The following is a 16,937-nucleotide window of genomic DNA, read 5'->3' on the forward strand; positions in this document are numbered from 1 at the left end:
TTAGCCACCCCGCTTATTACCAGTCTCTCCACGGCCTGTCGCCCCTCCTCAGTGTCCCCCCGGCCTCGAGGTTGTTCTGTCCGGCCGTAGCTGGGGTGTCCCGCGGCCCTTTCCGGGCACGGCGCCTCCGCCCGCCCCAAGTCGGCCTCACGCAGCAGCACCGATCCCCTCAGACCTCCCTCCCCCAGGAGCAGCAGTGCTCCCCGCCCCTCGGGACTACATCTCCCGGCATGCCCCGCGCCCCGCCGCCTACAGACCCGGCATTGCTGAGGGGTGGGGCCTGCCGGGATATGTAGTCCCGCAGCGACTCCCGGCAGCCCCCGCGGCACGCCGGCGCGCGGGGTTTAAACCGGCGGCGGTTGCCGGGCGAGTGTTTCGCTGGTGGGGTGGGACGTGGTTCCTGTCYCTGTGCCCGTGCCATGGACTCCCACCTCTACCGCAATGTGTATCCCGGCGTCATTATTAATATCCAAAGAAGCAACGGTGAGGAGAAGGGAATGGGGAGTCTGGACGTTCCCAGCCGCCACGGCCCGCGGGGGTCACGCCGGCTTGGGGCGGCCAGGCTGGGTCTTAAYGTCGGCTTTTTCCAGGCTTAATCCATAAGGCAACGGTGAAGGTTGTGAACGTGGAGCAGTCCTGCGTGACTGTGGAGTGGTGTGAGAGCGGCGCCACCAAGGGCAAGGAGGTGAGTGATAGCTGCCCGCGGCCCCTTCCTTCCCGGGGTGCTCCAACACTCCCGGGCCCGGCGGGATGTGCCCTGGGAAGCCCGAGACTCGCCTGGAGTGTGGCCCAGTTCCTCTGCCCCGCCGGATGGGCAGCGCTTGTCTTGTGCTGCTGCAGCTGGGTCTGTGTTCYTGTTTCACACGTAATGAAAGCAATGCCCCAGGTGTGCCAAGGTAAGGTACGAGAGGTGCAGTGCCAAAGCTACAGCCTTTGCCTTTCAGAGGGATCGAGGAGGTGTTGGGCCTCTCACATTGTTGACTGCTGATGCTGAATGTCACAGGATTCTAGTTTTCCAGTTCTGTGGGCTATTTGTTGGTTTTCCAAGAGTTTTGCTATGGCTTTCAGGCTTTCCTTAAAATTTATTATTAATAAGGTGCTGACACCACCTGGTTCCAATAATGTCTGCACCAATATAAAATAAATACAGTGTGAGACTGGATGGGAGAAGSGGAGTCTGGGGCATTTGAGGCTGATGTGGCTGAAATCCTGACACTTGAAAAAGACTGTCACTGAGCTAATGTACTTGTCCTTCTGGTGTCTCCAGAAAGGTGTAGACTGGATTTCAGCAAAAATCTTAAAAGTTGCCACTGGCTGGTTGTTTGAAACTTCTAACTCTGCATGTGTCTGCTGCATTCAAATTAAAATAATAATAATTAAAAAAAAAGATAAAATCCAGATTCAGATATAATTCTGGCTAAATTGCATGTATGTGTTAAGATATTAAGTCTTTATTAAGATAYTTCAAAATCCAGCAATTTTCTTTTGTGCTTATGTCCATGTAATCTGTATGTGCTTACACACATTTATATTGTCCACATACCTGTTTCTGAGCTAATTCACTTTCCAATTAGSTGCTAACCAATTCCATATGAATTASACTTCACAGATTAGTTCTCTTATAGTAGAAAGTAGTATTTTCACATTTTAGAGAGGTTCACCTACTTGCTTTCTTCTCTTTTCATGGACTCTTATTTATATAATTCCAAAGTTAATTGAAAACTCAAGAACTTCCTGGTGGTGCTTGTGCTGCCTTGTTAGGTGAATTCCAGCTRCAAGCTGCTGTGATGGGGAAATTTTTGTGTCCAGGTGCTTTYAATCTCTTCAGCAGGGATAGTTTTGAAAAACAGAATAGAGACTGAGTTGCTGAATTTGTACTTGAGCCTGCCCCATTCCTGCCTTTGCCAGGGTGCCCCATGATATGGTGAAGGCAGGATTGTGTTTTCACRGGAGGGTCAGTCAGGAAGAGATAGCTGGCTCCAGGTGAAATAGTTTGCAATAGCAAGCAAAGATGCAGGTGAATTAAGTTATGGATTAAATGCTGAATCCTTCATTTCCCAGAGTCTAAGCAGCTCTTTGACGTTTATTTCGGTAAGCACAATCACACAGTAAACACTTAATGCTCTCCTAGCACAGAAGTCACAGAGCTGCTGAGATTTACTAAGATTAGCAGTGGGAGATTAKAGCAGTGGATGCCAAATGGGCTTTGCCCTTCTCTTCAGAAGTGCTCTATGGCACCTGCAGAGCTGTGTGGTGTTTGGCAGATGAGGGTAAATGGCTTAACTAACACATTTTGTCTAGTATTTAGGTGTGCCAAACCATTCAAATGGAATAGGAGTTATTGTTTTGCTCTTCCGAGCACTTTTAATATAACATTTGGCAGGCAGTGGATCAGGTTTGTTTGCCTTCACTGAGAGTCCAGATTAGAAAAAAAACAATCCCTAAGTGGTAGCAGCAGTATTTTGCTATGTAAAATCCTGCCTTTGCTTTTGCAGGTTGATATTGGTGATGTGATTGCAATAAATCCTGAATTATTAGAACTACCTGCTGCTGATGTGAAAGAGAATGTTCCTTTGCAAGACAATGTAACTTCACAGGTAAGTGCTTTAAAGTGGTTTAGTTTCTTCTAAGGTACTRAAGCATAGGGCTTGTTATACATAATACTCTTAGTCTTAAATTTTGAGCTCTTTAATTTGTCTTTTCTGTCTCATAGTTAGGCTTTGGTCAGAAATTCTTGTTGTATCAGTGTTGCCCTGAAGAGCAGTGCTAGATGTTTGCTGCTTACTGCAATTGCTTACAGCATTCCTTGTTTTTCAGAAACAGAAGCGTAGAGCAACCCTTTCAAAAATTCCTGCTCCACGAGAATGTAAGAAAATTATTTTTTCTCTGCTATATCTTTGTGAAAACATGCTGGCCTTCCATTGTAATCATAATATTCTAATTTAGTGCATTATAAGGCTGCTCATTCAGGCATTGCTAACAAAGAAGATATTGTCTCATACCAGTGTTTCAGAYTCCTGAAAGCAGGAACTTTCCTAACAGGTTGCAGCCCTGCTCCTGTGAGATTGAACTTGTTGATGTTGTTGTCCTTTTCTGCAGTATTGCTGCAGTTATTCCCTGCATTAAATGTCACGAGGCAGTTGCTGTTGCAGTGAGTTTTAAAGTTTTGTATAGAGTTTTGCAAATGCCACAAACAACAGAAGTTAAGTGGCAGTAGTTATTAAGATTAAAAGTGTCAAAATGAGAGTGGAAAGGACAAGAAGGAAATAGTGGTGACAAATGTATGTTTCCTCATCAAGCAGTCTCCCTAGACAATAAGTGGAGCTCTATACTTGGAGATGTTTCAGAGCAGGCAGCCAAAATGCCAGCTGCTGTGCCCAGCTCCATGATTGCATGTCAGTACAATGTGTTGAGCAAAGCCAGAAGAGTAGATAGAGATGTCAGTGGGGGATTGCTAAGAAATTGTTCTTCTTGAGGTGTCAGGGGTTAGAAAATGCCTATGTTTTCTACCTTCTTTTAGCTTTATTAGCTGACTCTTTAGGCTTTTTGAATTGCCAATRGCAGCATTATACAGGTCTATTTGTAATACACTTGTGATGCTGAGGTTGAATGGTTACTAATTTAATGATTCTCTTAAAGTGCATAGTTAGCCAAAATTTGTGCTTCTTCATGCAATTCAGCTGCAAACAAAGTATCTGGGCTTSTCTGGCCTCTTCTATTGCATGCAATGCAAGACAGGGGAGCTGGTCCCAGAAGACAACAGTACAAGTCCYCTGGCATCAGAGACAGGAGTTATCCCAGAATCTTCATGTGTAAGAATTTGTTCTGTACTAGAGTATCCTGATCTTTSTCAAATTCAGAGAACTCCATAAATTTTGTGAACTGACAGGCAAAATGATGTGGTAAAGTTATAGCTGTCTATATATAGGTCAGTTAATAGAACTGGATAGCCAGCTGGAAAACCTAAGGTTTGTTAATCCAGTCACTGGTTGATGGAAAGATGTCCTTGCAGAGGTCACAGCTCTCCTGAAGTATAGAATTTAATTGCAAATCTGAAATATCTGTTGCCTGTCCTACTGGCACAGTCTTGTCCCTGAAGACCTGCTCAGAGTATAAGAGAAGCAGTGTTTTCAGTATTCATCAAATAATTTCTGTTGTTATAACTGGCTAAAGCCCAGAAGTGTCGGAGTATCTGTCCTGTTGCAAACTCTGCACTGCACCAATTAGAAAGCTAACATTGTCTTCAGACTTGTTCTTAGACTAAACAAATTAAAGAAGATCAGGAGGTGTCTGCCTCCATCTTATTCAGGAAAGGAGAGAAGCAGAAGCAGTGCTTTCAGAATTAATTAAGAAATAKATATTGCCTCAGTCCCACAAACCAACAGAAATTTTTGAGGATGTTGAACATCCTCATGCACAAGAATCACTTGAATCAAACCCATTTAGATGCAGTGAAACTTCCAGTTAATCTGCCTGCCCAGSAGCACCAGCATTATAGAAACAATGCTGCTGAGTGTGAGATGAGATCAGGTCTGGGCATGTGTGACAAGAGAAAATGGAATAAAATGCCATTTCTGAGTATAATGAAACTGATACTTTTTGTTTCTAAAATTGCAGCAGTCACATCTAATGTCTCTGCACATGAGCAGAAGATTCAAGGTAAAGCGTTWACAGACAGGAGCACTCAATTTTTTTGGGTTGTGGTTCTAAGGAGTTTGATTCAGAATTGAAATGAGCCCCTGGTCTCCAACAGATYTGGTGTCCTTTGAAATAATAGTGATCATTCTTGATAAATTCTAATAATTCCTAGTCATGAGAGGTGAAGGGAGTTCCAGCTTGCCTATCATGTATCACACTTTTTTCATATCAGATTTGCTTTTTTTTTTTTTAACCAATCTATTGAGGTAAACATTCCAATCCTTCCCCTAGGAAGCTTTGTAAAGGATTTGATCTCAGTGAAAGAAATACCTTGGCATGTGAAAATGGAGCCTGCCTACAAAGGGACTTTTTCCAAAGATTTGCTGTTGTGATTATACAGGGGCTTTCAGCTGAATGTAGTGCCACGGAACTCCCAGCCCACTGTGCAGCACACACAGCCTGTTTGTGGGTGCCCTCATGGTGGGTGGGCACGATGCTGCCCATGGCCAATTGCCAGGCTGCAGTGCCCTTGTCACCATCAAAGAGTAAATTCATACCAGCCTGGCAAGTGTGAAGCTTCAGAGGATTTACTGGTTCTCTGTCTGGTTCTTCCTCCTTCCTAAGTATTATGGTGCTGGAATTGCCATATCCTTATGTGAATCCTTAGTGGTATCTGAAAGAAATTTACTGGAATTGCAAATCTGGAATGAACAGTTTGCTTTTCTGTAGTGGTGTATTTGTTGATCACTTCTCACCCACATCCATTGCTTTGTCCTGCATTTTGCTAATGGAAAAGATCCTTTTAACCACATCTTGTTCTCCACTGCTCTGTAGTTTGTGAACCCTTGATTAATTGCAAATGTCTGAGTGTCTCTGGATTCCTTTTCCAAAGCTGTTCGCGGCCGTTCACGGATGTCTGCTGTCACAGAATCCCAGTGCAGCCTCCCGGAAGATGAGATGGCAGTAGATCCCTGCACTTCTTTGCAAACCAGAAAATATATGTCACTTTCTGGTGAGTGGAGAAACAACACAGTGAATTCTTAATCTGAAATAATTTTCACTTTGTGTGCATTTGATTATCGAACTGCAAATCCCAGGGGGAGAGCAACCAGAACTCTTTCATAGATAAAATGAGAGACCTAGAGGTCTGCCACTATGCAAATATCCAGGGCTCCTACCTGAGGTGTTTTCCAAAGGACTTTGGAAACAATGTTGTTCATAATGTCATACTTCCTTAACCAGAGAGCTGTGTTTGTGCATGTTGGGTGGATGTGGTGTCTGCTTAATGGCAAAAAGTGATATTCTAGGGGGCTAGAGTGGGAAGAAAAGAGCCTTAACACAGCTCAAAACACACCCTGTAACTTTACTGGTAGCAGTTTTACCTATACTGGTTGAGTAAAGCAAGAATTTGAGCCTCTTTGAATTACAAAATTGTAGTTATTCATTTTACCAGGCTACCATAGCTGAGGGCATGTCTTGCATGCAAAGTTCTATAAAAACACTGAAATAAGAGGCTACTAAATTTTTGTCTAGTTGGTTTGGCCTTGATTTGCAGCATTGAATAAAAGTTGGTGATTGGCCAAGGATTCAAAAGTTTACTTGCACATTTACCAGAGGTTATAGCTAGTTCTGTTTTCTGCTGCAGGAGTTGAGGAATGCCTGAGGTCTAATGAGGCTTTACAAATTACAAAATTATTCTTGATCTTTGCGATCTAATTATTGGTTTTGGTCTGGCTTCTTTCTGCAGCTGGCCGAACCAGGGCTAGCGGGCTGGGTTGTGTTCCAGAAGCCTCACTGTCAAGTGTAAATGGAAATACAGAGAATCATCTGCCTGCTGCTAGAACGAGCTCTTCAGAGAGCCCAGGTACCAGGGAGCAGTGGATAAAGACTGACTCATCAGTCAGCAATGAATCACTATGTGATTGCTGCTTTGTGTACTCCGAGACTAAAGCTTTCAAAAGGTGACTTTGGCAGCAAGACAGAGTATCTTGAGTATTTTTATTACAAATGTGTAATTCTGTTATAGTGGTACTGCCTCRAAATGCTGCCTTGGCTTTAGGGTGGTAGTGTGACTTCCAAGGCAGTTTCTGTGATAGTTAGATCTGGTTTGGGAAGGAAGTGCTGCAAAATTAYGGCCATCCTTCTAAAGGTGATTGTTTCTTGTATGATCTAGTCTGTCAGCAACCTGGAAAAGCTGAAATACTTGTCTTGTGCTTAAACTAAGTATGAAAATTTAATCCAAGGAACTGTTTTCATTTTATCTAGTTCGGAGAAGATCTAACATTGTGAAAGAGATGGAGAAAATGAGAAACAAGAGAGAAGAAAAGAGAGCTCAAATTAGTGAAATCAGGATAAAACGAGCGCAGGTGGGGTACACTRCAACACACCTGTAAGGGGAAATTCTATAGGACACTGGACTACAGTAGTTGAAACCAAAATRTATTTTGCATGCTTTGTTCTTATAAAGCTGTACAAAAGGATGGGTTGATTCTGGTTGCAGAAAGTTCCGAATCTTGTAAAATGCTTTTAACTGCATACAGCTTATTGTTTAATAGGTTCTGGGGCCTTTTTTGCTGTAACAGAACATATCCATGGTTTTTCCATGCAGGAGTTTGACAGCACCTGTCCAAACTGGGAGTTTGCACGTATGATCAAGGAATTCAGAGAAACTTTAAACTGCCAGCCACTATCTATAAGTGATCCAGTAAGTAAATACTGAGGCTACTAACTGCAGCCTGTAGACAGACTTCTCTATTTTGCACTGAAAATGTYGTCATCAAGCAGTTGGTGCATCACTGCACCTTGGAAGTCCTCTGAGCATATTGTGAGCTTGAGGCAGCTGGTGGTATCTGTGAGGTCACCTGCCTTCCCTTTTTAGGGCTAAGCTGCCTTGTTTTACTTYGCATGTGTCACTAGTGAAGAGCCTATGGTTCAACAATTATCATGCAATGAATGATATGTGGCCATCAGTGTTTTTCAGAGTTTGTAAGTGGCAGAGGCATTGTTGTAGGAATAGCTATAATTTAAAATGGACTGTTGCCCTGCTACAGAACATGTTAATACAAGTAAGTCATATGTTAAGTGATTTGAAATAGATCAGCATTTAGAAGAGCAGATGTGAGGGAGCATCAGCTCTCTCTGTAATTGAGTGTAATTGGGAAATAATTACTTATTTTCTTTTCTTTTAGATAGAAGAGCACAGGATTTGTGTCTGTGTGAGGAAGCGCCCTCTCAATAGGCAAGGTGAGTGTATTGACCAAACAACTGTCTTGAACAGTTGGACTTTGTTCATTTTTGTTAAAACTGATGTTCTTTTCTGCCAACAGAACTTCTAAAAAAGGAATGTGATGTGGTTACTGTTCCAAGCAAGTGTGTCCTAATGGTGCATGAACCAAAGCAGAAAGTTGACCTAACAAAATACCTTGAAACCCAGACATTTAGATTTGACTTTTCATTTGATGAAACCTCTTCAAATGAAATGGTATACAGGTAATGCTTGCTGCTCACTGGGAGTGGCTTTCAGATAAAAGCATGAAGTTATGGCTCGATGGCATCATAGCTTAAAGAAACTCCTACTTGAAATAAGTATTAAAATCCTTTGTGGAGGAAGCCAAAGGACTGAAAAGTCTAAAGCTTCTTTTTGGCATAGCCGTGCTGATTGCCTAAGGATTTGCTTTTATTTGTTTTTTTTTTTTGTTCTTGTTAAAACTGATGATGATAAAGAAGGGTGTGAAATATGTGCCTTAACTATTTTTTTATTTTTTGAATATTCAGATTCACTGCTAGACCTCTTGTAGAGACCATCTTTGAGGGTGGGAAGGCAACGTGCTTTGCGTATGGGCAGACAGGCAGTGGCAAGACACATGTAAGTTTTTCCCCAAGGTCTCAAATTTTCTAGCTTTGTTATTTTAAAGCTCCCTGATGTTTGAGCATGATCGTTTAAAAGTCTAGATCTTGGTTTTATTGTCTTAAAGCTAATACTTCATAAGATGTTAACTCTTTTCCTGTAGCTTTATGTACTAATGGGTTTCCTTTTAGATTGTGAGGAAAATTGTACTAAAATCCCCCATTTTCAAAGATTTAGGGTGTCCTGATATGTCAGTTTTAGTCATGGCTATTCCTTGCCTCGAATGCCTATTGCTGTTTAATCCCTGTCTGTAAAATGGGGCTATTAGCCTACATCTGAGACAAAGGTTACTGTCTATCTGASCTTGGAGGCATTCCAAAGACTTCAGCAATTATATATGAATAATGCACATAAATATTTAAGTGATCTGGTATTGTTTGTGAAGTGGGCAAGTTTGATTTCTAACCACTCCTTCTAGTCTGAGAGTTGAGAAAGWTGTTTTCTGCCTCAAAACAGAAAGCTTGCTCTAAATTTTCCACAGCTGTGTTGTCTTTARCTTTCTTCTTCTGGGAACTATGGGGAAGAATCCTCACAGTATGACAATGGAGTCAAATGTGCTGTCCTGTTCTGTTAGGATAGTACTAACTGAAAATTTAGTTGTGATTAAAGATACTTTGGTCAAAGGAGTTAAAGGTACTGTCTGCTCTAAATTTGCATTTTCATGTCATGTTAACTTTTGCAAGTAGCAGCAAAAATGTTAATCAACCTACATYTTAACAAATGAAGCTTTGTCTCTTTTGAGTTGCACTGTCTAAGCCATGCATGTTCCTTGTAGGAACAACTCTTTTGATTCTGCATCCCAGAGCCTTACAGATATTGAACTGTTGCTTTGTGTAGGCCAGATCTTCTTTCTGAATTGATAGGGAAGCTGCAAAACTAATTTAGCATTGTGTTCCAGTAATCTTGCTGGCACTGGGGCTTATCTGTAGTAACTTCCTAGTCTGTTTTTGGGACTAAGATCAGATAGGCTGACTWGCTAGTGCCATGGCTGACTTCTGGCCTTTTCTCTTCACAGACTATGGGTGGAGACTTCTCAGGGAGAACACAGAATGCCTCAAAGGGTATATATGCTTTTGCCTGTAAGTTGATTTTTCTGTAGCTATAAAAATCAAATTAAAGCTTGTTTTTCTTTATTAGATAAGGTATGGTTTTGTATGGTTATTTAAAACATGTCCAGTAGAAGATACATGAAGTATCTTTGTTTTCAGTAATAAAAGCTGGTGTTTGCAGGAGGTATGATTATTTTTTGTTTYACAGAATATTTTTCCTCTAGCCTGTAAGCTTCTACATCCATACTAAACTCACCAGCAGATACTTTCTTCCAATGTAAAGAAATGACACATTTTCTAATTTAGCATTTTCTGGGCAGAACAATTTAATTTTGATTCTTCTGCTTTGCTTTTGTCTCAGACATGAGTACAGCACAACTCTACCCATTTGTGATATAAAACATGCAAAAGGATGTATGTGTTGTGTTTCTCCCTATAAGCCTTAAATGCAAAAAGAAAACCCTAGCATGTACAAAATTATTTCAGAAAACAGATGCTTAGAAGCCCCTCCTTGATAGAATGTCTGGAAAGTACCATGGAACCTGACCTTTGCCTTCCCTTTAGAAAGACACAGTGTGAAACTAGTCTGTGCAGCAAGGCAGCTGAACCAGAAAGAACTGTTGGCTGATCTCTGAAAAATAGTTAGGACTGGCTCTGAAGGAGTCTTTGCTTTTCAGCTCTGCTTCACAWTCTGAAGCCTGATTGTGGAAAGCTGTGCTGAATCCAGCCACAGGGTCAACTAATCGGGTATATTGTCTCCAAACCGCAGCAATGCAGATGTTCGGGGATGCATGTTTTCTAGACTTTCTGCAACATGCACTTGAAATACAAACACATGACTTTTTCAGGCCTGTCCAAAACGATAGCAAATCCCAGTGTTCCTTCAGAGCAGTAAGGATTGTTGTCTGTGGGTGACATTAGCAGTTGAAACTTGTATATTCCTGTTTTCAGTCCCTGGATAAGGATGCTGCTGAATCTGTTCTCCAGATGTAGTACAGCACTGATTGTTAGCATTTGTTTGGATGACTGTCACTCAGTGCTAAGACACTGCCTTATAGCTGTGCTGTGTTTGAAAGGAGATCAAGTAGCAAATAGAATGTGTTTTAAATCAGTTRACTAAACTTCTGTCTTTCCTCATTAGCACAAGATGTCTTCCTCCTCCTAAACCAGCCCAAGTACAGGAGTCAGAATCTGGAAGTCTATGTGACYTTCTTTGAAATATACAATGGAAAGGTAAGACTTTAAATTTTGACCTGATTTCTTTGGTTGAATATTTCATAAGTAACCTGAGTCAAATTTAATACTTTCCATAGTTCTACTATTCTGTTGTTCTTGGTGTGTTTGGAATTGAAATGGAAGTCTATGTTAAAGGTGCTGTTTCTAGATAGCTTTGTGTAAAGACAGGAAAAATACTTACAAGGAGTCCTTGTTCAGGTTTGCCTTCATCTTGTTGCCTAAATGTAGGTGTTTGACCTCTTGAATAAGAAGGCCAAGCTTCGAGTCCTGGAGGATGGCAAGCAACAGGTCCAGGTTGTTGGTCTCCAAGAGAGACCAGTTGGCTGTGCTGAGGATGTCATCAGAATGATCACGATTGGCAGTGCCTGCAGGTTTGATGCCTTAAAACCTATAAGAGGAATCATGTTCTGTTGCATTCCATGTTTAGAAAAACGTGTATGATGTCCGTAGCTGGTGCTTTGAGACTTAAACAGAGACTTAAACCCTTGTTCTTCCCAGTAAAGGCACTGAGCATCACCTCTGCATGAATATCAGAAAGTGRTTATTCAACAAAAAACTAGCAGGGGTGGGTTCATGCTGTCTTTCATAGAGAATGTCAGAGCTCCTCATTCATATGTCTCATGTAACTCTAATATGAGAAACCATTCACATGAGGAGATGGCTGCCTTGATGCTTATTAGAAGTATCAGCTAATTTACAGGAAAACAAGTAGCTCCCTGTGGGCTTGTAAGATCAAAGAACAGCAGCTGGTATGAACTACAGTTGYAAAAATGGTTTGGCTTAACTGCAGGCTAGATGAATTATTCCAATGGCAACAAAAATGCTGCATGTTGTTCAGGATCTTGCCTAAAGAATCCTTGAAAGGAGGTGCCAAGGGACAGATGTAAGCTTGGCACATYATCCTGGCAGGAAAGGCTGTAGTAGGGGCAACTCTGTCATCATACTGGTGTCTTTAATTGGGAGCTCAAATCTGTATTACCAAGTCTAATCTTCTTCAGTTAAGTTGGAGCTGCTGTAGAAACATACTAGGCAAATGAGAGGTCCTTGGCTTCTGTATGGGCAAATATGCACATACKAAAAGCTTATTCAGCATTCTGTGTAGCCTTTTTTGGCTGGCAATTTAGTCATGAACTATTAATATTTTAGTCTGTCTTGCATTAGGTTGAGCTTCTTCCCTTTCCCCCTGTAGTAAGGAATGAGGGTGGAACAGTGAACCTGGCACCATTCTCTGGGAATAAATGACAGTGAAGGTCACAGGGGGGTTTAAATCAAAAGATRTCACTCTCACTCTGCCTTGCAGTGATGGGGCAGTGTAGCTGCACAGCAGAGRTGAAATGCCAAGCCAGCTTGGCTGGAGAAAGGGATTTACCATGATTGTAATGTGCTAGCACAGCTAATGCTGTTTAGTGGGGAGCTTGGCTGAGCTCTGTGTAATGGCAGATGCATTAGGAAAATGACATGTGSCATGCTCAAGGTGTGACTTCCAGCTCCAAGTGCACGTGAGGCTTCAGTACTTAGAAAGGTATTCCAATGCAGGCTGGCTGAGTTTGTGCCAGGCAGCTTAAATAGCCTTAAATCTCTAAAAGCGGGTGCAGCTTCTTATTTTCACAGTTCTGTGCTTTTGTATCAGAAGCAATTCCATAATCCACACAAACTTGAAGTATTAATGTGTGGGATAAACTCTAGGAGGTTAAACAACTTAATTAAATGGCTACAGGTCTTGTCTAGTGCTGTCTGWTGTCTTCTGTGACACAGTTCTAAGGCTTGTTTGCATCTTTGCTGTAGGACRTCTGGGCAGACCTTTGCAAATGCTAGCTCTTCACGGTCACATGCCTGCTTCCAAATCATACTGCGCCGAAGAGGACAACTGATTGGCAAATTTTCCTTGGTGGATCTGGCAGGAAATGAAAGGGGTGCAGACACATCTAATGCTGATCGGCAGACACGCATGGAAGGTGCTGAAATCAATAAGAGCTTGCTGGCTTTGAAGGTGAGCTACAGCTCAGGGAGCAAAGAGTGATAATCCACGTGTGGATTCTATTCAACTCTGGGGTTATCTGTTCTGTTTCTTTCTAGTACAAGGAAAAAGAACAACTGAAAAAATACTGGTTTAGGATGTGAGCAACCTAAAAGTAGTGTGTACTTCCATTTAGAATATTTCTAGGAAAGCAGTGCAGTCTTGTCAGGCCAGACACTGGTATATCTATTTCAAGCTTCATTCAAGTTATCCTTGGGTTTTTTTTGTTTGTTATATATGATGGCTATTCCTATTGTCCTGTGACAGTCAAATACCTGGAGCATATTTTAAAGACTATGAAGAACTTGGAGCAATAGATGTGAATGTTCTTCAGCCTGTTGGGTTTACCAGCAAYTGGTGATTKATAGCTTGCACAACTATTTGAAGARAGATGCAGATACTTCATTCACAAAACTTGTCTTTTCTTAGGAGTGCATCCGAGCTTTAGGGCAGAACAAGTCTCATACCCCTTTTCGGGAGAGCAAGCTGACCCAGGTGCTAAGAGACTCTTTCATAGGAGCAAACTCAAGGACTTGTATGGTGAGTATGGACATGTCAAACACAATGTTTAGGTTCTATAATTTCTATAATAGCTGCATGTTCCCCTAGAGTGAGGGGGTTTTGAAGTCAGAAAGCTTCAGATTTTGGTAAAAAAAAAAAAACAAAAACAAAAAACCCCAACATTTTTCTCATGGAAACTTGCCCATGGTGACTGAGATAATAAATTGATGATTTATGCCCAGTTGGTAGAAACAGGGCTGTGGAAGTCTTTTTCACTCTGTGGATCAGCAAGAGAGCCTGGTGTGCTCTCAAAGGGCCTTGCTTCCTGTGGATGGTGAGGCACAGCAGGTGCACACAAAGCCAGTGGAAAACTTGGATACAGGGATGCTAGCATGTCCCACAAAATCCATAAAGAAAAATGGACTTGAGTGTCTCAAYTACAACCCTTTGTCCTTAAACGTCCCAGCTGTGTGGTGAGATCTGTAAGACCATTAAGGAGCAAAAGTGAGATAGGAGTCACAAAGGTTTCTTTTATGTTTGCAGATAGCAATGATTTCTCCAGGCATGAGTTCGTGTGAGTACACCTTAAACACACTGAGATACGCTGACAGGTAATGGCCTTTTTGACCCATAGATTTTAATCTTGTTGTAAAAGGTGTTTTATCTGCTTTTACTCTGACTTTTGGAACCTCAAGTTTCTCTTGTATTGTTTGTGTGGGCAACCTGGAGGTTGGTTGTTAGGAGCAAAGTACCTTAACGCTGTCATATGAAACTAACCTGGGTGTTCTGTGTGAGACATAACAGAGATGAYGTAAAACCCATGAGTAATGTTTCCTTTCCTCAGAGGAGTCTCCTCTCATGCTAGACTTGACTGCCCTGGTTTATGTAGGGAGTTTACCTGTCCTGAATGGTTACTTCCATGCCTTTCTCTTTTTAGTACTTTGTGACCCATCTGTAAAGGTGTGCTAAGATTGTGTGTCATGAATGAGTGTTTTAGGTCACACAAAGAATCACTGGCAAAGGTATTGACAAAAGCAGGTTCAAAATTAAATGAAAGATAAGAATTGTTGGCAAGGTTCACTGTCCTACTTATTGGGTGGTTGAAGCACACAGAGAAAAATTTGGAATCAATCAAAAATCAACTTAAAAATATCTGCCTGGAAGCTGGGGAATTGGAAAAAGTGGTAAGGATAGAAAAAAAAGGTAAGGATAAAAAGGAATSAGGTAGACCCTCCCCTTGAGTCACAAGGTCACTAATGGTTTAGGCCTAAATGTTTTAAYTGCACTTCATCCATAGCCTAATTTAAATAATTTAACCTAAGATTCTATTGAATTTACTACAAGCACAATTTACAAGCCTAACTTACATACAAATCCAACACACTTAAGAATCTAAAAGAGCAACCATCACAGTATATTTGCTGTAGCATAGACACACACACACACACACACGGACCTAAGGGACTATGTATGAAGTAGATGTGCCACCCACTGTGATGGGACTTCAGTTCCAGCTCAAGTGATGGGAGTGTGACTGCCAGAGTGATTCCTGGATGCATGGACAGGAAAGTTTCCTCAACATAAACATGTCTTGGTTTTCCTTCCTATAGTCTTCAGTGAATTCTGCCCACATGAGCATGTTCTGGGGATGGTAGTCATGCAACTTTTTAAGTGCAACTGGTCTTGCCTTTTTGATGAGCACTGATTGATTGCAGTAGCTGTTTAGTGATGCTGTAGCCAAAAAACTGACTGAAGAATAATCTGAGTGACAAATCTTGTCGCAGAGTGAAAGAGCTCAGCCCTCATGATGGAGCTGGTGACACACAGAGTCAGATGGAGACTGAGGAAGCAGAGACCAGCAGAGAAGGCTCAACTCTTCAATACAATGTATGTGTGTGCACTGGATGTAATAGAACTCAAAGCTGGGAATAACTTACTSYTCTTACCTGGGCTGTTTCTTGCAGTTCTCCAAGGATGAGGAGGAAGAACTCTCTCCCCACATGTTCACCTATCGAGAGGTTATGACTCAAATTAGTGAACGGGAGGAGAAGGTTGTAGAACAGCTCAGAGAACTGAGACAGGTATGGAGCAGCAAACCCAGCCCAGGCWGCTGCATGTTGATAGCAGCTCATCTTGTCTGAGCCAAGTGCTGCTTGGCAGACTCTAGGCTGTAATGTAGGTGCTGTACAGTGATGTTACTTTTTCCTCCCTGCCAACATTTTCCTTGTTTTCTGGCCCAACTGGTTAAACTGGGGCATTCTAGAGCTTTTGCCAGTTCTTTTTCCCCTTCAAACAGCAGTATCTACTTGTTGCTAATGAGCACTGACTGCTCCTGGTCTGTAAAAGCTCAGCTATGTKGATTAGACTGCCACTTTTGAAGAAACGAATTCAATTTCCAGAAAGTCCATTTCTCATCACTGTTATCTTTGTAAATACAGAGAATGACAACTGAACTGGACTACCTCTTGGGAATCACAGAGAAACCAGACTATGATCTTGAGACCTTTGTGAGCMGAGCTAAGTACTTCGTAGAAGACAGCTCAAGAAATTTCCTCAGTGTCAGAGGTATGTTAGACCCTGTCTCTGACTAGCACTGTCACTAATGCCTTCCCAAAGACCCAAAAGTTACACCAGCACACCTATGGGGGTTTGAGCAGCCAGTCCTGTCTGGCTCTGAGGTCTATTGAGAGGGACAGCTGAGCTGGAGATTTCAGCTTCCAGGTCAATCACCCTATTATTCTTACCTTCTTTTACAGAAACACTGGATGCCCTGGGGACTGCCATGCAACTGGAGGAGCAAGCCAGCAAACAGATAAACCGGCAGAGGCCTTAGTTATTACAGCAAAATCTGGTTCACAAGCAATTTTGCATGCACTTGTCTTCTCTTGCATGTTTGTCAGTGGTTTGTATCATTCCTGTTTTAAATGTGGTAGGGTGTCTGCAGGCTGCATGTGCCCAGGGGCAGTGAACACAGCAGCCTTTTTCTCCATGGCCTGTATCAGGGTACTCAGCAAAGTGCTAAAATGCACCCACTGCAAGACTTGGGTAGGGGCCTGAGAGTCTGCATCTCAGTCGCTGCCTGAGATGTCTGGCATCTGGCCCTTTGCTAGTGACAGTGGTCTTCCCAAACAGAACTGAATACACATGTACAGTCTAATCTTTTCCAGATGTGCTTGAAACACTGCAAAACCTTTGCAAGTTTTGCTTTTCTAGAAAGAAAATGGACTATGTGATTGTAAAAACCAGTATTTTAAGATGTTGAATAAATAAATGTTCTTGGATATAATTATCTTATCTGTCCTACAAAAAGTATTTCTTGCTGATTTTGGTAACAGCTCCTAAAGACCAGTTGGTTGTTGATAGGGAGGCTGATTTTTTTTAGATGAAGTTTCTTTATTCTTGTAATGTTTACATAAAAGCCACTCATAATAAGTTTTGTCTCTTAATTTTGAGATTCTGCTGGGTAGAACCTGTCTGACATGGAGGAAGCTGTCTTAGGTGTAGTAATGTGCTGCCATGGCCTTGTGTGCAACCTCTGTCCTGGTTGCCCTACACACCCTGTCTTCTTGTAAAGAGCAGTTTAGGGGAG

At 41.9% G+C, this 16,937-nt stretch overlaps 1 protein-coding gene across 4 annotated transcripts; it reads left to right on the forward strand.

Annotated features, from left to right (window-relative positions):
- The first annotated feature begins 321 nt into the window (after positions 1-321).
- KIF2C (kinesin family member 2C) lies at positions 322-16,736 on the forward strand. Of its 4 annotated transcripts, XM_057390607.1 has the most exons (22): positions 322-483; positions 591-685; positions 2,496-2,597; positions 2,818-2,866; positions 4,618-4,659; positions 5,531-5,650; positions 6,386-6,502; positions 6,904-7,004; positions 7,247-7,342; positions 7,827-7,881; positions 7,965-8,127; positions 8,413-8,503; positions 9,561-9,624; positions 10,736-10,827; positions 11,059-11,201; positions 12,616-12,820; positions 13,277-13,387; positions 13,892-13,959; positions 15,133-15,235; positions 15,313-15,429; positions 15,787-15,913; positions 16,105-16,736. In XM_057390607.1, the coding sequence occupies exons 1-22, from the start codon at positions 420-422 to the stop codon at positions 16,179-16,181; spliced, it is 2,202 nt and encodes a 733-aa protein (XP_057246590.1). In that variant the 5' UTR covers positions 322-419; the 3' UTR covers positions 16,182-16,736. The 4 variants fall into 4 exon arrangements, with proteins under 4 accessions (XP_057246590.1, XP_057246592.1, XP_057246591.1 ...); XM_057390609.1 differs by lacking the exon at positions 6,386-6,502; XM_057390608.1 differs by lacking the exon at positions 4,618-4,659.
- The last annotated feature ends 201 nt before the right edge of the window (positions 16,737-16,937 follow it).

This window comes from Malurus melanocephalus, unplaced genomic scaffold (assembly GCF_030028575.1).
Source record: "Malurus melanocephalus ecotype Western Australia unplaced genomic scaffold, MMel_1.1 scaffold_28, whole genome shotgun sequence".
NCBI classification, from domain to species: domain Eukaryota; kingdom Metazoa; phylum Chordata; class Aves; order Passeriformes; family Maluridae; genus Malurus; species Malurus melanocephalus.